The sequence below is a fragment of the Motacilla alba genome, chromosome 9 (assembly GCF_015832195.1).
Source record: "Motacilla alba alba isolate MOTALB_02 chromosome 9, Motacilla_alba_V1.0_pri, whole genome shotgun sequence".
Taxonomy (NCBI): Eukaryota; Metazoa; Chordata; class Aves; order Passeriformes; family Motacillidae; genus Motacilla; species Motacilla alba.
The window spans coordinates 4,007,803-4,028,529 of record NC_052024.1 but is presented as its reverse complement, the minus strand read 5'-3'; the positions used below and the strand labels follow the sequence as shown (position 1 = coordinate 4,028,529).

The following is a 20,727-nucleotide window of genomic DNA, read 5'->3' as shown; positions in this document are numbered from 1 at the left end:
TTTTAAATATTCAACATACACGGTCTCTCTCTTACCCAAGTAGGCAGCACTGCCCTTTCCAAACAGGAATTTGGTTGCAAGGAGAAAGGGCTAACACACAGGTGTGCATTTGCAACCCTGTTTAGCTACATGCACATCCCCAGGTCTGTGTGTTCTGAACCCTGAGAGTACCACGACACACCATCCTGGCTCAAGTCCAAGTCCCTTTTTCCAGTAGGCACAAATCTAAAATTTCTCCGATCTGCCTCTCAGCACACTGAGCTTCTGTAGATGTCTTTAGCTGCCCGTGGGTTAATTCTTGGTTTGCTCTTGTGCTTTTTTCCCTTTCAGGCTCCCTATATTTTACAGAACTATCCATCTGTGGGCCCCACCTTGAATGTCGCCCACACCCAAAAAAGGATTACAAGGTTTCCAGTAGACTTCTTACTTTTGGGGTTTTTGTAGAATACAGCATTTCCTACAGCCATTTTGGTTGAATGGCATAAGACTGATTTCAGGTGATTTTCACTATCCTACATCTCTAGATTATGAAAACAGAAACAAACAGCTGCCTAGCCATACAACCTGTTATGAATTCAATCCACTACATTAATATTTCAAGGACTGTAATAACACTTGATCACCGTTTTCCTAAATGGTTTCTGTGTTTTAAGCTGTGTGCACATAATCAATTTTTTGTACAGGGCTATTCAGACTGTTTTTTCTTTATTGCAGTACAACTCAATTTTCTTTACATCTAATATGACACCTGAGGTCAAGAGAACTGTAAAATAATAATTTTGGCTTAAACAATTAAAGTTCACATTTTTCCTAAAAAAAAAAACAACTCCAAAACCAAAAAACACTCGAATGAACACAACACACATTCTAAATGTCTGTCAATAAAATGGCTGTGGTTTCACCTTTCCCCACCCCATACCACATTGCTACGTAGCATCAAAAAAGTCAAGCTTCCAAACACAAAATAACAGGCCTAAAAAATATATAGTGGAATCAGACAGCACACAAAATGCAAAGCTTTAGTTACCTTCTTTTTAAACCCTGTAATAATTGCAAATTTAAAATAGTGAATTACTAACTTTCTCTTCTGAGGTCAGATAAAAATAAGTCCTAAGGCAGCTTATTTGCCATATTTAGGAGATTCAAACTGAAGCAATGACAAACATCTGGCTATGATTCTTTCTGGAATTTTGACTATTTCTTCCTGGCTAGGGAAGAAAAACACTGTGAGCTGACCAACAGCACCTCGATTCCTCCAGCACAGCACTTAATAGGATTCAGCAGCAGACTATCCCTTGACTCCTCACATATTTAAGCTGTTAATACTTTCACAGCACAGAGGGGGAAAGCCTTCGTGCAAGGAAGGTCTAAGCAGGCACAGGGAGAGCAAGGCAGAGGCAGGAGGGCACAAGTGCCAGTGCCAGAGCCAGGACTGGGCTGCCTGTCCCAGCAGCAGCATGCCCGGGGCTCCTCAAGCACACAGCAAGTGCTTTTCAATGCCCACAGCACCATCCCAGTGTTTATATAGTTCTTATTTAAAATTACCCAACAACAGCAGTTAAAAGTTGCCATTTCTGCACCGTCCCCATGAAAGTTCTTGGGGGCACTAATGCTACCAAAACACTGCTACTGAGAGCAGCATTTTGCCATGTGCAGGAGTGGGAAACACTCCCCAAATCATGGGAAGGATATTGCAGTCAGATTGTTTCCTCTGCCATCCCAAAAACTTCCTGCAGCCCCAGCCCAGCTCCTGATTTCAGGGCCTCCAATGGCTGGTCAGAAACAATGGGCATCCCAGGGGAAGCCACTTTCATGGCACTTTTACAACCACAGATAACTGCAAACTGCACAGAAACCAGAATAACCAGAGTTATTCTATTCCATTCTAAACAGAAGGATGGAGAGTAGCTTTGCACTTTTATTAATGCAATTTATGAATTTCAATAAGCCAAGGAAGTGCCCAGCAAAGACACCATCACTATCAGAGTAATCATCAAGAACACACTTTCAGTTTAGCATAGAATGAGCCACTTTGGTTTTGCAGTAATGTAACAGTTTTGCAGGGTACATCAATGAACACCAAAATAGACAAGAGCAGTGAGAGGACACTAATTAATAAGAAAATAAAGAGAGAATTACAGCATAATCTTATCTAACTGGCCTGTTCTCAAGAATGGCAGTGGAGTGGAGCATCTCCCTGCTAGGAGTCCACCCCTGTCAGAGGGAGAGGGACACCTCAGACAGCATGGCAGGGATGCAGAACATCATTACTGCATTACACACAAAAAAAAAATTAAAAAGAACAGACTTCTGTTCTCAAAACAACCCAACAAAGATTAGCACAAAAGAAAAAAAAAATCCAGTTTAAATTTTCCCTTAGAGTGGAGCAGGCAGACAGAACCTATAATAAAATGTACAAATATTTTTGATTCCTGAATTTCATTTGACATCCAAGCAGAAGGAGAAGAGGAAGTACATGCCATTGAAGAAGCACCAAGTTCTCCCCAAACAATTCAGTAAACTTGGAGCATAATAATATAAACTACTTTTTCTGGGGCACTTCCTCATAGCATAGAGCATATTTCATGTAAAAGAATTTCCTAAATGACACATATTTCTTACATAAGGAACAACACACAGGCCAAATATTAAACAACATCTGATGGCAGCAATTCCATTAAATGTCATTTTGGTGAATTCAACCCAGCCCAGACCCTTCTACTTAAGAGTCTGCAACATTTTTGTGCTGATCAAAAGCCTCCAAGTTTAATCTCTTCAGAAAATCTGGCAGAACTTCTACTGTAAAAGCCTGATTACTTTGAAGTGTGAACTAAATTGCATTTGCCAATCATTCATCTCACAGTCTACAAAACCACCCTTTGAACAGACTTAGTTTGGAGAGAAGAGGCCAGGTAACCCATGAAAGGGCACATGCAAGATTTGAGCTGACTACACAAGCTGGCTGTAAAAAGGGAAAAAAAAACAACAACTCATGGAAATAATGAATATTGCAGCCTGGCTTTGAATGGATACGTTTCATTCTCTCTTCTGTTTTGGAAGGGAAAGGAGAGCCCATAAATAGCCCATTTTCAGGTTTTGTAAACTCCAGAAAACATTGAAAACTCCATCCCTTAACATTCAAATCAGATTCACTGGAGAAAGGCTCTGCCCAACATACTTTAAAGAATAATTCCCTCTCAGTAATTAATAAAATTCCTACTTAGAAATCAAACTTTATGAAGCAGATGGGGAAAATGGACAGAGCCAGTGGACTTCAAAGGTGGTAGAATGTATGTGGAACTTCTAGCAACTGTTCCAGATACACCAATAACACAAAGAAAAAACTGTTCTTCCCAATTTTGTTCTCTCTCCATCCATTACATCATTCTGTCAGTCTCTTTTCTTGCTCTTTGGCAAGTGGGCAAGTCAAGGGGGCTGCCAACTCCTGCCAGGAGAGAAGCAACTGTTTTAAACACATCTTGGAGAAAGGAAGGGGTAACAAGGTAAAGCTGCATGGATTAAGATGTTACTGTGGCTACTCTGTTCATCCCGTATGGTTAAAAATGCTCCTGTGGCTCATTTTAGGCAGGGAGGCAATAAACAGGGCTCTGGGCTACTGCATCAGGTTCCCCACCACACTGCACAGGGAAGGGTCTCTCCAGGAGCTGATCCTACACTCTGTCTGTCCTTCCACTGACACACCAGTTTTCCCAGTAAGAAGTCACTTGGCATAGTTCTTACAGACAGAAGAGAAAATCATTTGGGAAAAATACCCCAGACCATCTTTTGGGATCAGCCACATCTCCCCAAGCAGGCAGTGCCAAAACCCCATGAGAAAGGCCTGTGTGCCACTGACAAACTACTGCTGACCTGAATCAACCACAAACCCCACAATATCACATCTTCTTTTCACATCTGGTGACACAAATTACAAAAGCAAAGAGAAGCGGGCAAGTGGCATGGCAATCTGAACCTGTACTCCTCTAGGATAGCTACTTGGCCACCAGTTTCTCCAACTGCTTTTTGAAAAATTAATGTGCTAGCACACAACACCTATTCAGCAATGTCACTGCCTTTTCCTGACTCCTGCCCACAATCCCAAGTGAAAAATTCCCATTTTTCCATGACAAACAGCAGTCAGCGGCTCCTGCTATCCCAACAGCTCACCAAAGAAATCAGGCAGATGGTCACAGTTTAATACCTCATGCCTGTTTTCTATCATTTGCAACCTTATTTAGCCAAAACTGAAAGGCCATGGAGGCAGTGTTGGCTGGACTGTAATGCCACAGCTGCTGACTCTGGACCTTTTTGTGCTCAGTGCCTTGAAGCTGACCCAAGGCTGACCCCTTTTCCTCATCACTCACAGCATCAGGCATGAGGTTGCTCAGTCTTTCAGTTCCAACTGATCTCATGAAGAGAAGCAGCACAATATTAATTATGGCCTCAGCGTGCTAGTGCCTGAATTTGGGTGTTTCTGTGGGTGCCATAACCAGAGAGAGCTTTCCAGGTAAAGAAAACTAAGATAGCTCCTAATTAAGGTTAACACATACAACACAACCAGCTGAAAGCCCCATAAACCTGGCCTTGCACTGACTTTCAAAATTACAGAGCTGAGGGTGTTGCTTGGTTTTTTTTTTTTTCTTTTTTGAATCAAAACACAAAAGCACCATCTACATCAACTTGGAAAAATAAATAAAATTTTCCTTCAAAAGAACCAAAGTCAGCAGATTTTCTAAAAAAATATTCTAACATAACGTAAAGGGCAAAAAGAGGCTTTTGTGTTCTATGTGGTACATGAGGGATGGGTGGTTTGCAGTACCAGACACTGTGTGCTCAAGAGGAAGGATACAGGCACAGCCTCACTCTTAAAAAAAAAAAAAAAAAAAAACCCAACAGATTTCACATCTGAGACTTGAACAGCTGGACAGAATCTGTGGAAGAATCCCCAAATCCAGTAATTCTTCAGAGTTCCACGGACATCTTTTCCACTCTGTTTGAAAAACTCTTTTTGAGTCCATGCAACAAACTAAGGCTCCAAGTGGTAATTATAAATTACTGATTACAGTTTGATACTAATGTAGGATATCTGATAGCTGAGCATCTTCACTACAACACAGCTGTTTTCTAACAGCAGATCCCAGGCAAACTAGAATTCAACTCAGAGGTTAATGCTGAAAATGTAACAAGAATTGGAAGAAAAAAAAATTGTTGCAAAGCACAATCTTCCTAATTTGAGCATGGCTTCTATGTCTTATGGCAGATTTCCCCAAGCATACTTTTAAATAAACATTTTCAGAAACACTGAACCGACACTGCTTTGGTGCATCCCTCCTAAAGCGTGCTGGCAATCAAAGACTTTCAAATAGGAGCAAGTTCACTTGGAGAGGATACAAACAATTAAAATAATTAATATGAAGCAGTAACTAAGGCAAAGCTCTTCTGCTCTCCCAGCTGCCAAATTGACAAAGCTGCATGTGGTTCAGGAAGGGAGAACATTTTGGCAGGAGACAGTTGGTGTTCCCCCAAAGCAAACAACAAATAAAGACTCTCCTTACAGTATGTGCTTGTATTTAAAGTCTGTTAAAAACACAAAACATCTGTTATACTTGAAAGATTTTGAAAAACAAGCCACGCAACTGATATCACTACTTGTAAGCAGGTAGATCCCAACAGGAATCTTCATTCAGATATTGCCTCAAAATGTCTCAGCTCTCTACAGAGGCACATCCTTGTGAGCTTTAAATTATCAGAGGCTCAGTGTACTTGAACTCGGGTTTAAACATCTCTTACCTCAATCTCAAGGACTTCCACTGTGTTGTCCAACATCTTGATTCTGACGGGGAGGTCGCGCTCGTGCGCCTTGGCAGGCGATGATGCCATGGCAGTCAAGAGGTTCTGTCCTGGCTCCAAGGTACTCACTCCTGAGCTCTTCTGGGCACCCAAACGAGAGCCCGGCGTCTGCAGAACTCTGTACGTTCCTTCTATCTCTCCCATCTTCCAACAGCAAGCAGAGTCTGTAGAAACATGGAAGAAAATAGAGGGTTAGGGCTACAGCCTGAAAGGTTTTACACGGACATTGTGTATGAAAATACCACCCACTGAAGCACTATCATAAAATCCTTGTTTAACACTCTTTATCCCACTAGCAAAATCAGTTAATGAAGCTCTGGACAGGGCTTGGAGCAACCTGATCTAGTGGAAGGTGTCCCTGCCCATGGGACAGGTTGGAACAAGATGAGCTTTCGGGTCCCTTCCAACCCAAACCATTCTATAATGACTAAAATCCAACAGCTGGGAAGAAAAAGCAGGAAGCAAAACTAACCATTCTGAAGTATGGTTAAGAAATGGGGTAGAAAAACCTGTGCATTCTGCCCTCTCAACATGAACATTTTTGTTTCTGACAAGGTTTTTCGGCTGGTGAGCCTCCTCCCACCAGCAGCATGAGCACTGGGGACAGAGAAGGATGAGGCAGGTACCTCTCACGGGTACCCAACCATCCCACTAACTGCACACCAAGACATCAAGAACTATTAACTTCCTGCAGCCCCAAAATGATGACTCATGCAAAACCTTACCTGCTGGCAGCTCAGAGCCTTCATCAGGCACTGCCACAAGGTAACAGTTCCACTAGCAGATTTGTGCTACATCCAGATTAAATCTGGGGGCAAAAATCTCAGCTACAGAGACTGACACTAATGAATGTAGGCTGACTCCTACACGTGAGTCTTGCTGTCACGGCTTGGTGGCAGCCGTGCAGAGCAAACCTGTCATTTGACATGGGGGAAATGTCCCACGAGGCTCTCCCCAGCTCTCCCATGCCACCAGAGCAGTGGTGATACTCGCACGGGGAATCACAGCGGGGTCCACACGAAGGTGAGGCCCGTGTGCTCAGAATGCAGCACAGCCTCTGCCCCGTGCCCACCGCTGGCACCGAGTACCTGGCAGCAAGGTGCAAGGAGCCCAGCAGGAACACACAGGGAGGCTCCCTGGGCCTTTTGGGTGAATTACCCAGACACCACACTGTGTCCCAGCAGTCCAGAGTACGTGGGTACTGCAGCGGGACATCCAAAGGAGTGATAGGTTATTGTTTTGTAGGAAATGTGTTTTGTCAGAAGAGAGGCAGCTCATGACAACACTCCTTTGTCTCTCTGTGCTCAGAGTAGGTAGGCAGCCTACTCCAAGGATTTGAATGAAGCCTGCCCTAGATGTCCTTACAAATTACTTGGGGGTGGTTTACGTTTCAATTCTCACACACATCGAGGCTGGTCAAATGTCTTCCTAGCTTGCAGCCCAGTGCATTTTAACATTTTGGGGTTTTTTTAATACTTGTAGATCCCTGTAGAGATAAACTTATCCCAGAAGGGCAGACAGATGCCTCCCCACCTAATCACACCCACCACAAGACTTGTGTGGCCTCTGAGCCCCTGCAGAGCCCTGACCAAGCAGCACAGCTGAGACCACCCAGAGACACTGCCAGCCTCCCAGCTGACAGCAGGCAACAAGAAAGTGTGACAATCACAGAATCAATACGACTGGAAAAAGTCTCTGACATCATCAAGTCCAACCCCTAACCCAGCACTAAACCATGTCCCCAGGTGCCCCATCCACACGTTTGAACACTTCCAGAGATGGGAACTCCACCACTGCCCTAAGAAGCTTGTTCCAATGCCTGACAAACCTTTCAGTGAACACATTTTCCCTGATATTGAACCTAAACCTCCTCTGACACAGCTTGAGGCCATTTCCTCTTGTCCTGCCCCTTGTTCCCTGGGGGCAGAACCTGACCCCCACTTGGCTGCACCCTCCTGTCGGGGAGTTACAGAGAGCAAGAAGGTTTCCCCTGGGCCTCCTGTTCTCCAGGCTGAGTTCACCCAGCTGTGCCTCATCTGACTTGTTCTCCAGACCCTTCCCTGGCTCCACTGCCCTTCTCTGGACATGCACCAGGGGCCTAAAACCAAACCCAGCGTGAAGGATGAGCTTAACCTTAAAAAGTGGGCATACACAGTGCTCTGTGCCCAACCTCCCAGCTTCGGGTGACAAATAATCAGAAAGTTTCTTTCTTGGGGTGTTTTGTGTGTATTCTTTGGCTGAACTTCTCAGTTCACGCAGCCACACAGCCAGGGGAAAAAAACATTTAGGTCATAAATTTTGAAAGCACCCTAACAACAAAATTCAGAGGTGTAAACTGGGTATCTCTCTCTAACTGTTAATCTGAAGAGAAACCAGAGCTTTTGATGTGGTCATCTGTATCCCCTTGATATTGTATCCCTTATCAGGTAATCACATGATAAATTTTTGCTATTGGCATTCAGGAGCCTATGATCAACTGGAGCTGCCCAGGATCAGCCACACTCCTCACAGGGCTCTTTATTAGCCACCCACTCTTAAAATCAGTGCTCCAGGAGCGCTCATTCCCTTCTGAATAAACAGCTCCTGGAAGAGACACACACTGCAGTTACTCAAAAGGAAAAAAATGCAAGCAGCAACGGCCGAGGCAGCAGAAGGAACAGCCCTGCAGAGACCTCAGCAGCCTCCCCTCCAGCTGGAGGCAGCTGCTTCCCCAAGGCAAGGCAGGCAGGCCACCCAAGGCCGCACTCAGGAGGAGCTCCTGGGCACTCTGCAGCTTTGGTCACCAGCCAGGAGAGACCAAAGTCATACCAAACAGAAAGTGCATGTGTCAAAGTCCTTCCCCACAGGTGGTAACAGGAAAAGTGAACTCAGAGGGGCTTGATCTCACGTCCTACTGATGATGTGCTCCTAAAAATATTTATGCCGGCCAATATTCAGATTTGAAAGGCCAAACAAGCGCCAGGCAGAACACACTAGGTGCAGAAGCATGATTCCCAGAAGAGCAGTGGCCCGCTGTGCCAGCTGGGAGCATCTCCCCCATGCCACATCCCATTCCCTCCCAGGGCACCCCACCGAAGCCACCACAACTATTGACAATCCCCAGATAGCTCAGTCTGCTCCCTCTGCCTTCAACACCCAATGTGTGAGGAGGAGTGCTAGCCAAGCACTGTTTCCAGTTTCACCACCAGAGTTACATATCATGTTTTAAGTCCTCTGACTACATATGACATTTCTGGACAAAAACCAGTGTCATGGTTCAGAAAACACTTCAGTTCAAGGGGCTGACTACACAAAAGGAGGAGGAAAATGAGCTAGAGACAGGCTGCAAGCTCCAAGAACACAGGATTTCTACAGGCAGAGCAGAGTAGAACATCCCACCAGGAGCCTCCTGCCATGGGTGAGCCACAAGAAGATCTCAACAACGCAAAACTAAAATATAATATTACCACAACACTGGTGTTCTGTGATAAAAAAAGTCTTCCTTGCATTGCCTCTCCCTAAACTTGCTTGCACCTAGTGTTTATCCTGATAATTTCCTACAATCTGGGACCAGGCACCAAAGCTAAATCTGCTCCCTGAAGCACAGTGACTGAATGAGTGTTGCTCTCAGCCCTAAACGAAGGAGCAAACAAAACAAAATTTACAACATTTAGATAGCTGTATATAATTTTTTTTTTTTTTTACTTTTTGAAATAGCTTTTAAGTCACAATGAGTTTCTACTTGGATGGAATAAACTTTTTTTTTCAGAAGCAAGACAGCTCTTTCAGTTACCAGCAAATCCGGAAAGGCAGCTTGTAAGTGAGGATATGCAAGATCACAGAAATATAGAGTGCCTTGGGTTTAAAGGGACCTTAAAGTCCACCCTGTTCCAACCCCTTGCGATGGGCAGGGACACCTTCTACCAGACCAGCTTACTTCAAGCCCCATTCAATCTGGCTTTGCACACTTGGATGTCACCAAGGGCTTTCCAAGGGACTCCTCTGAGCATGGTGTCTTTTGGTCAGTGGCAGTGCCCATGCTCCATCCCTCATCCCTGCAGGAGGCAGATCTGAGGTGAGGCCAGTTTCCCAGGTGCCAAGCGTGAGCAGGGTAGCCCCCGCCTTTCATAGGAATGGATCGCTACACACGGAGCAGCAAAGAAGTACAAAAGAGCAAACTTTTCTCTTGTAACTTTCCAAGCCACAGCCACCCGTTATTAGTGCTACGCTGAGCTGACACAAATGATGCGCCACGAACCCACCATCGCAGCGAGGACGGGTGGAGATTCCGAGTGCTCAGTGGCGAGAGGAGCGACGTGTCTCCCTGCGGCCCGTCCCTCAGGCTCCCCTAGGACCCCGTCCCTGCTCACGGCCTCGGAGGGTTTCCCGGCTCCCCCCGCAGAGCCGCCCGGCCACACGCCGGCCCGGACGGGGCCGGATGGGCGGGGACAGCGGGGAATGTCCGCGGCCGGTCCCCGCCAGGTGAGCGGCGCTCCAGCAGCGCTTCTCTGACCGAGCAGCCGGGCGACGCGGGACGCTCCCGGCCCGGGTCCCCGCTCGGAGGCGGCTCAGGGGACGGGCTGTGCCGGGGCGCGGCCGCTCACGCACTCGCAGCCCGGCAGGGCAGCGGCGAAGCCGCCCAGGCCGGACCTGCGGCAGCCGCCTGCAAAGGCGCTCTGAGCCCCCGGGGAAAGCCGCTCCCCAGGCCCCGGAGCCCCCGAGCGGGAGCCCGCGTCCCGGGGCTGGCGGAGCGCGGGCCGGGACCCCGGTTCCCTTCCCCGGCCCGGTTCCCACGCGAGCGCCCCGGGCCGGGGCCGCCCCGCCGGCAGCGGCGGAAGCGCGGCCGCGCAGGCGGGGCGGGCCGAGCCGAGCCACCGGCCCGGGGCGCCGCTCGCCGGCAGCGCCGCTCCGGCCCCCTCGGCTCCCGCCCCGCGCCCGCTCCCCGCGCCCCGGCCGCCGCCTCGGACCTGACCCCGGCCCGGCTCGGTTCGCGCCCCAGAGCCGCCGCCCCGCGCTCACCTCCAGGCCGGGCCCGCTCCGCCGCCGCCCGCGCTCACACCGGCCCCGAGCGGCCCCGCCCCGCCCCGCCCGCCAGTGGGCAGCGGAGCCGGGGCGGGACCGGCCCCACCCTGCGGGCGGCTAACGGGGCCCGGGGCAGGCCCCGGGGGCTCGCTCCGCGCACCGAGCGGCGCGGCACCGAGCGGCGCGGCACCGAGCGGCGCGGCACCGAGCGGCGCGGCACCGAGCGGCGCGGCACCGAGCGGCGCGGCACCGAGCCCGCCCGCTGCCCCACCGCCCGGCCGGCGTTAGAGAATTATTTTACACCGCAGCGAAACCCCAAGTGTGGTTTTGCAGCGCGAGGAAGGCTTTAAAAGAGTATTGCCATCCGAAGCTGAAGAACAGGCAGCTCACAGGCTGCTGCTCGAGGCCTGCGCCCCAAAAAGAGGCACATGAAATCCCCCAATGCTACCCCAGACATCCATCAGGCACACCCCACAGATCTCATTTGCTCAGGGAAACGCCACCCTGGGGGAGGACACCACGCCAGTAACCAGCCCCAGGCCAAGTAGTGAAAATTGTAGGTCTTCACTAGGTTAAATTTTTCACATACAAATTTTAAGTGGGGATAGAAACGGACTCAGCGCTACAGAACAGGAGAAAACGTGGGTGCTGCACAGGGGCATCAGGAAGTGTTGCTGGCCAAAGGACCTGAAGACCACAAAAGCAGCATCCTCCTCCTCCTCCCCCTCCCTCTCCAACCAGCAAGCCCTCACTGACACAGACAAGAACAAAACACTGTAGGAAATTCAGGACAAACAGATCTTTGCACCGTCTGGATTTCATCAGCTCTAAAGATGAGGCTAAGGCTGGCAGGTAACAGGATAGCCAGGAAAAGAGCTCTTCCTGAAAAGGGCCACCTTTCACAACACCTGAGTCACCCATAGCTCACTACAGTCTGCTCTTCAAGACAAGAAGCAACAAGAATGAGAGAAATCCTTGAGTTTCACTAGATACAGATTGTTGGACAATAGCATGAGAAATGCAAGGAGCCATCTTGTTTCTGAGAACTTGACCTTTTCACAGCAACATGAAAAACAAAATATTGGCATAGCATATGACTTTTGGTAATAAAAACCACATAAATTATGCAGAACAGCACTTTCAAACAGAAGCAGCTTCATTACTCTCACTCATGAAAAGGCAGCTTGCAAATTTAGTGAGTAATTCCTGATTAACAGCATTCTCATCTCTTCAAAAGAACAAAAGACACAAGGTTTGAAGAAATATGTCCTATGATTTGTTCTCCTTAAGAAGTGATGTGGAGCTGAAGAATCTCATGGATACAGGAAAAAAAAAAAACCATAAATAGGACAGTTGCAAAAGTGTACACAACATTTTAGACAACTCCATTTATAAGATCAATGGTGATTTCAGCCAGGTGAAGCGCTTTTATTCCGGACAGGCTGTTTCAGTATCTTATTTGCATGGCTTTTTATTTGCAACTTAACTGCTAATACAGTTTCATATCCTTCAAAGTGCAGACACTTCAGAGTCATCTTCATTTCAATCCCTTTAACATCTAAAAAGAGCACTAAAATTTTTCTTGTGCCAAAAAGCAGCTGCCACTCAGTCAGAGAACAAATCTGATGTGATCACTTTAAAGCCACATACCACCACACTCAGGAGAGGAAGCAAAAATTACAGATGTGGCCGTCTTTAGAAACATCAACACCCTGCTGGTGCTCTTTATGCTTCGCTCAAGAGTCCTGACTTTGTAGCTTACCCAAAACACAGGTCATTTACTGAACTAAAACAATGCAGTAAGGAAAAGGCACAGAGGTTCAGTGTTTCATTGTCCTCATCCTGAACACCTCTGTTTCCACGCGCAGCTCATTTCTGACCTGACTACTCATACAAACAATTTTTTTTTTTTCCATCATATCAGAGAATTCTAGAGTAGTTTGGGATGGAAAGGACCTTAAAGATCATCCAGTTTCAACTCCTCTGCCCTGGACAGGGACATCTTCCCCTATCCCAGGTTGCTCCAAGCCCCATCCAACCTAGCCTTGGACACTTCCAGGGAAGGAGCAGCCACAGGCTACAATTAGGAAGGGCCATATCAGGCTGAACTTCTGTCCTATACACTCAATCATTTAATAAATCCTCAGCAACTGTGACAAAAAACATGTTTGAGATGTGGTGTTTGGTGATTTTGAAAAGAGGGAGTGGATTGTTATCTCTCCCAGACTCAGCAGTATGTTCTTCACAGCTTTCCACAAAGACCTTTCCTGTAACAGCCATGAAATCAAACTTTTCAGCCATCCAAACAGTGTTTGAAGCCTTTACAGGAGGAGGAAGAAGTTTAGAGACCAAAACTAGAAGAAGAATGTCATTACACATGAAAGCCAGCTGTTGCTGTTGGAAGGATGCAGTGTCAGGACAAAGCACAGCTTTCTCCTTTTGAGACAAAAACTGATAACAAGGTGTAACTCTTTACCTTAAGTAATATAACAGATAATCTGCACCACATTCTCCTCTTGGCCTGAGCAGGACAATTAGAATTACCCTTTCACTACACTGTAATATCATCTTTTTCTTTAATCACCCTCTGGATGAGGTTTGAGGAAGTCCTTCAAAGCAGACTTCTTATCCCACCAAGATAACAGCAGGAAAAGCTTCTTTTTATTCAGATCCTTCACCATGACAAAGAGAAACTCTGCAGACAGAAAATGATGATTTTGTCAGCACATATTTTTGAATTACACACCACAAAGCTCTTTCTCTCAGAGGTCTCCATCTCACAAGAACAAGGCAAGCAGTTTCAAATGCTTACATTGTGCCTTGCCTGCTGTCTACAGCAGCAAGTTGGCAGAGCTGAGAGCAAAAACATTTACAACCACTTAAGCCAGCATTTTATACCATGTACACCAAACTAGCAGGGCCACATGTCACCAGCTCACCTCTCCAGTGTGTTGTGCTGGGACTCCACCATGACAACATGATGTGGTGGTCTTCAGGGCAGTTAGGACTTGGTGAAGGAGAGATCTTGACTCCATTTCAGAAGGCTGGTTTATTATATTATGATATATATTATATTAAAAAAGACCACACTAAAACTATACTACAAAGAATGGAGAGAAAGATTCATCAGAAGGCAAGATAGGAATAGAAAGGAATGAATAATAGTTTTGTGACTCCCAGAGAGTCCCAGAGCTGCTGCTTTCTTGATTGGCCACCAAGCAGAAACATCCCACACTGACCAATCGAGGAAGCACCTGCTGCATCCCACAGCAGCAGATAACAAATTGTTCACACTTGAAGCTGAGGCCCTCTCAGTTTCTCAGGAGAAGAAAATCCTAACAAAGGGATTTTCATAAAATATTATAACTACAACAACACACATGGGCATGCCAAGGATGAAAAGAGGAAGATGGATTGATATGGGTTTCACTGCAGGTGGGTCACTGAAAGCACCAGAATCCCTTTTGGGGCAGTTCACAGACCTTTGACTGCCACAGTTCACTGCCATTGTCCTGCTTTCATTCAAGCCAGAGCCTTGTATGACAATTCTTCCATCTGTTACTACCTGGAGATATTCAACAATTTGCTGTAGGCATCATTAACCTAAGCCTAAGCACAGTGTCACTAAGGACTAACTGGAAGGGCTGAGAGCTTTCTCCACAAGATGATCACTCTTTGTTCCATCACTCTTGAGGACCTGGTGACACTGCACCACCTGCAGAGCACCTCAGAGGGCCAGCAGGGGAAAAGCTCACTTTTGCACAATTGTGTTAACATGCTAGATGAAAAGTCTTGACAGTTAGTGACCACCCTGGCCATGTCTCTGCTCTGGAAGTGTTTCAGCCCTGAGAGTTCAGCCTGTAAGGGCCTGTGCAGCAGAACCAGACACAGACCAGTTGTCTTGTCTTACTGACCCATCCTCTGGATTGCCTCCCACATCACCTCAGACATCTCAGTAGGGACCAGTCTGCAGGATCAACAAGTCTCTCCTCAACCTGCCTCATCACTGATTAACGAGTTCTCTACCCAACAGTCACAACGAGCAGAAGTTTGTTTCTTAAATAGCAAAATCAAGCCAATCTCAGCAATTTTAATCAGGTGGTGCTCTGCACTAACAGTCTACCAGTACCCCAGATGGTAGAAAAACTGAAAAGAGTGAAATAATAAAATCTGATCAATTCAGCAACTGTCATTAGCAAATGACAAAAGACTCAAGTCAAGGTGAACAGGAATTGCTAGATAAGCAGAGATATGATCCACACAGTGAGCACAAAGATTGAACAACACAGCCATACCTGTACATGCCACTTACCAGAATTACTCTCTTATTCCAGGCTCACCTACTGTTAAAATTTACTGAAAGAATAGGAGAAATACTGTTCTTCAGCAGCAATGAATGAAGATGCTTCAAAAATGGTCAGATGGACCTCCTTCTACTGGCAGAGATGGAATGGCAAAGGCACTCAGCAGCAGCAGTACCTTGCTAAACCAACTGATTTCCATGCTACAGATACTTGTAGACTCTGTTGTTGGGATTTTACACTTCCAATCTTAAATAATTCTGCCCCCCACAGTCATGCTTTAGCATTTCTCACAGAAGGAAATCTTTGAGCTTCTCAGATTGTTCCCCTTTGGAGTATTTTTCAAGAGCCCTTCTAACACACTGCAACTTCTAATTACATTGGCCTTTATAAAGCACAAAGTCCACCAGCCTTAGACCGTGACCTGGAATTAAACCCTCATTATTAACCAATTCTTTACAACAGGCCTGGGTACTTATGTACAGGAAAACTTCTGCTAAAAGAAAAACCTCTGCTAAAAGAAAAACCCCAAGAGGCTGCAATCCCTTTTTGCAATCACCTACTTTGACTTTCATAATTATATCTCTATTTTAACTTGGCTCTCATGGTGAAGGTGGCAATTAGAACAAGTAAATTAAGCACAGCATATGTTCCTACCTGCACACACACAGACACACTCACTCAGCAGCTTCTCTCAGTCTGACTAGTGAACTTGCCCAAGCACGTCCTCCCTGCCCAGAAGGTTCAGTCTGTAGCCAGCAGCAGTTGTGAAGCCACAGCACAAAAATCAAGAGCATAGACAAGCTACAAACTGCAATAAAACAGAGCTGCTGAGCCACAGCACTGGAACCAAAGTCCAGGCAAAATCTGACACAGTGTTCTTATCCACAGGTAAAAGCTGAGACACAGACAATCCCTTATTGCCCCCACGTGGTGCACCAATCTTACTGCACAAAAGCACAAATACGCCCAGAATTCCTCTAAATTTGCTTCAAATTGAATCCAAAGGTTTTTTTGATAGATGTCAGTTCTGTAACAGCCTAAACCTTAAGCTGCTACCATACAGTCTTTTCTGCAATTGTATTGATTTATTCCTCTCTCACACTTAATAACGTCTGCACAGTGAGGGCAACAAAGCATATCTGAAGCAGCAAGGCCTGAACACCACCCCCCAACAAAACTGGGAGTGCCAGAAAGCTCATCCTGCCTTTTTTTTTTGTTATTATTATTTTTTAAATCCCATTGAGGTTCATCTCATTTTCCTGCCCATCAAATCGACCTGGGTTTTGTTACCTCAGAGAAGTTGCACAGGGGTTCAAGTCAGCCATGCCTTGTACAATGCCTCAAAGATCTACATGAAAAATGTCTGTGTGTGTGTTTGGGGGTGGGGAACAAGACACCCCCAGACAGAAACCACTGCTCCCCCACAATCTGAAATTCTGACAAGAAAGATCACCTCATCTTCACATACCAATCAACTTTAGTCAACAAGTGAACAAATGCCCAGTTAAATACAAGAGAGAAAAAGGCCTAGCTCTATTTCATGGACACGAAACTTAGAATAAAATGATAAATTTAGGATCTCCAAACACGAGACACGGATAATCTTGGCAATTATTTTACTGCAGTTGAGGCTGTCAGTAACACCAACTCTGCTGCACTAAGTTCTTTCAGAAATAAGGCAGCCAAACACAGATGCTGGCAAAACAAACTGGTGGATTCCCCACTCTGCCCTCAACCCAAAGGGCTGTTGCAGCTGTTTGTGCCAGGACACAGAGCACAACAGTCCCACTGCTGCCAAGGCACAGCCCCTGAGCTGAGCCCAGCTGTCAGACACATGGACAGCCGCCCCTGCCACGCTGTGTTTCCATGTTTCAAAGCAGCCTGAGACTATTTGCTGGGCAGGAAAGGAAGATTCAAACCAGTTTTCTTGCTCTGGGTGCAAACTTTCAAAGAGACTGAAATATTCCTGGAGAGCCCAATTGCATGTTCTCTGCAGGGGAGAAGCTCTGAACTCAGGGCAAGTACCACTACAGGAACAGCTCAGCCTAGGTTTTGGGCTCTCCTTTATGGAAAAGCTTCTTAAAAGTAAAAATAAATTTAAAAAAATTAAAAACAGGGGAATTGGAAATTGCAAGTCACAGGAGTGAGCATGCTCTGAACAAAGCCTGAGTTACCTTCACAACACTTGTGAGCTCCTATGCTTCCTACGTGGGGTTTTTCCCCATTAATTTTTGCCTTCTGCTTTTGAAAATGAGGAAATTCCTCATTGCCTCACCAGCTTCAAAATGTTTGTCAATAAAAAACAGGGGGACAGCCAGGCTGAAGCACTTGAAACATGATGCCTCAACATGGTGAAGTTGATAATGGAAGGCGCATCTTCTAACTCAGATCTCCCTGACTTTTTGTCATATCTTCCTGGATGTGACTTACAGGGCTGAACAGAAATTTCTATCAGGCAAGGTGGATCACTCTTGGAACAAAGCCTTCAACCTGACACCATTTATATCACCACAGATGAGATGTGCAAAGCTGAGAGCCAGGGAGGGCTGGGATAGAGCAAAAACAACCAGCTCCATTATCTACAGAACTGTTTACAGCAGGTTTCAAGGGGAGCAGGATAAGCCCCAGGCTTGGGAGAGAGAGTAGAGCTCCTCGTTCTCTTCCTGCCTAGGAGCTCAGCGTTTCCTACAGTAGTAGGTGCTGCACTGCTTTCTCTGTGGGACTGCTCCATAAAGCCAGGCAGGATGGCTGCAGGGCTGGGTCTGCTCTCACCTGGGTAGCTCCTCACAAGTGTGTTGTTCTCTCTCTGAGGTAGCTGGACACCTCCTCTGCCTTGCTGGACTGACAGGCTCTCATTCCTGTGGGTGGGAGTGAAATTCATTTGCCTTCTGCATTTCAAGCACCGAAACTAAACTTGCAAGCACACAGCTACATCAGATCCTGCCTTGCTAAATGCTGCAGAAACTCCACAAGGCACCTGAAACTTGGGCACACCCTGCCGTGGCTGTGAGCCAGGCCCAGGTGATCCCGTCATGTCTGGGCTGCCCTGACAGGGTGTCTGGCCATCACACCACTCCTTAGACAAAGCTCTTCCTCCTCACACTCCATTCTCACTTTCTGGGCTTGACCTGTAATGACGTCAAATACAACTTTCATTGCACATGTGCTCACCTGGGCACTGTGACAACAGCCCGGTGCCAGCACCCTTCATGTGAACAGACACACGAGCAGGTGACAGCACCTCCCATTTTCTGGATTATGAAGGGATTCTTTAGGAAACAACTACACACTAAGGGCTGCTCCAGCACAGGGACAACCCCTGCTTTGCTGGTAAACTGACCTGCACTGCCAGCCACGTGTCTTTGGGGCTGTCCAAAGGAACAGCAGCCCAGAGCCTCGTTCAGCATCTCTGGGAAGAGGTGGCAGACATGGCAGGAACAGGGCTGCAGGACAACAAGCTGCTCATCAAACTGTTATCTCTGCTGAGAAATTGCCCTTGGGAATCGTGGGCTGTGGGAAAATCTCTATGGGAAGCTGAGTTATGAAGTGTTTTAATCACAGCTTTCTTGCACTGCAGGAATCCTTTAAGCATTTCTTTCTGGCTTTCTCTGACAGCAGGAGCCCCGTGTTAAGCTCTTTGAGCTCTATTCCATACACAGCATCGAGAGAAAACAGCAAATAGGGAAGAGTACATAATTCCATGGAGTCCTTTGCACTGAATTCCAGTACAATGTCCTTCCAAGTAATAGTTCCAACTCTTCCCAAAGCCTTTATGGATTATATTCCTGCACATTCCGAGCAATTATCACCTCATTTGTCCTCTAGTTCAGACACTTCCCTAAAGCATGCAGCATTTCAGGATCTACTACAAAGTGTCCAGAGAAAGGCAGGAACAGTTACATTTTTCACTTTTCTTTACTCAGATGTCAAGAAACAAAGCTTTATAGATATTTTGTTCACTTTCTTCTTCTTTTTGTAACCACTAAATCTGTGTAACAAGCTAGCAAAATGCTGATAGAAATCCTTCTCCGAGGCCCAGAAGCCAGAACCAGCAAGAGCACCATAGAGAACCCAACTAAACAGACACACGAGGTGTGCTCAGCCCTGTCCAACTACTCAGGAAGATCCAGGCAATATTTGGCAGTGTGGAGCAGGAGAGTTGCCTGAAAACAAGGCACTTCTGTGCACTCATGCTTTCTACTGAGACAGAAATAGCAAAGGACTCAAGTGACATGAAAGTTACAACCCATGAATCTGAACTCAATTTCTATCAGTCCTGAGAGGATTTCCTACTAAATGCCTTCTGAATATAGTCGGGATTGGTAGCATTTGTTAATGAATGCCAAACATTCCCTTCCACTCACATCACAGGAGAGCTTTCTCCTCAGCAGCCTACTCTGAGGTCATTAGAGTGTGTATGAAGACACAGATGTGACTAATTCATCCACAGATGTCTCACAAATAGAAAGCCTGGGAGCAAGCAATGTCAATTTGATCTCCAGCCCAGCCATCCTAATATTTAAAACCACCTGAAAAGGGCACATCACGGGCTCTGAATGATCTTTTTCCTCATTCTTTGCTGAAGAGCCATGATGACCAGGGAGTGAACTTGAACTAATCTCCTCAGAAAAGGGAACATTTGGGTATACAAGCCACCAATCACTCTAACCAGGAGAAGTGGAACCTACAAAATGCTACCCCAAAAGTATGGATGAAATACAAGAAAAATGCTGGGAGCTTGCAGGATCCCAAATGGAAGGAGCAAAGAAATGGATTCTAAAGACAGCCATGGTGCCTGCTGCTCTGCTTTCCTCCCTCTCACCAGAGGGTGCTCTCTAGTGATGAGCAGTGTCCAGTAAATAAAAGGCAGGGCTCAGCACACTGCAAGAGGTTTCTCCTCTCTGGAGTTGCCACAGCATTCTCCTTGCAGATATTCTGTCACTTTAACAGGGTCCTGTACTTCTTTAGGGGTGAACTTCCAACCCACTGATGCAGAGAATTTCCCCAAAACTGACCCATTTTCTCCCATGCTATGCATGTCTGTTCATCCTTGGGGGCAGATCACAGAATGACCTCCCTAGAAATCTCTGTCCTGACTCTCAACATGGTATGGAGCCCACTGAGCAGACCTGGCAGACTTAGCAACAAGAGCACGCTTTCCTTAACATGGAAAAGGAATTAAAAACTCTCAAAAGCTGTTGTAACAGGCTGGAGGGAGGAAAAAGGGGTGAAAAGCTGGGGAAAATCATCCTTCCCTGTTCCCCCTGCATAGTAACACTAAGTACTCATCAAGTGACCCTCACTGTCCTCAATGTCATCATGCCATAAAGTGGCATCCTGCAGTACAGCAACCAAGCAATCCTGATTGCTCCCTGCCCTGAAAACCCCCCATGAGGAGCATCTATGGCAGTATATAGAGCTAGGCAGCACACCCCATGAACAGACCAAGCAACACTGAGACCAAATACAGAAAATGCTTGGATCAAACCTGTTTCCAACCTGCTCTGGGCACATCTGTGGTTGTCTCACCCCTTTGTGCCCCACACCGGGGCTGAATTAAGGCTGTCCTGGT

The 20,727-nt window shown here is 46.6% G+C and overlaps 1 protein-coding gene across 9 annotated transcripts in view; it reads right to left on the bottom strand.

Annotated features, from left to right (window-relative positions):
- FARP2 (FERM, ARH/RhoGEF and pleckstrin domain protein 2) overlaps nt 1-15,938 on the bottom strand; it is a 78,250-nt gene extending 62,312 nt beyond the window's left edge. For 5 of the 9 annotated variants that reach the window (XR_005257926.1, XR_005257927.1, XM_038145339.1 and 2 more), the window contains exons 1-2: nt 10,849-11,025; nt 5,791-6,014 (exon numbers count right to left, since the gene is read on the bottom strand). Coding sequence is in view for 7 of the 9 variants with exons in the window: in XM_038145339.1 (XP_038001267.1) it covers nt 5,791-5,994 (204 nt within the window). In the remaining 2 variants the exon portion in view is untranslated. Of the gene's footprint in view, nt 1-5,790; nt 6,015-10,091; nt 10,609-10,848; nt 11,026-15,163; nt 15,529-15,809 lie in introns of those variants that run through there. The other 4 variants (XM_038145342.1, XM_038145340.1, XM_038145344.1 and 1 more) reach the window with 4 other exon arrangements.
- Between the last annotated feature and the right edge of the window lie 4,789 nt (nt 15,939-20,727).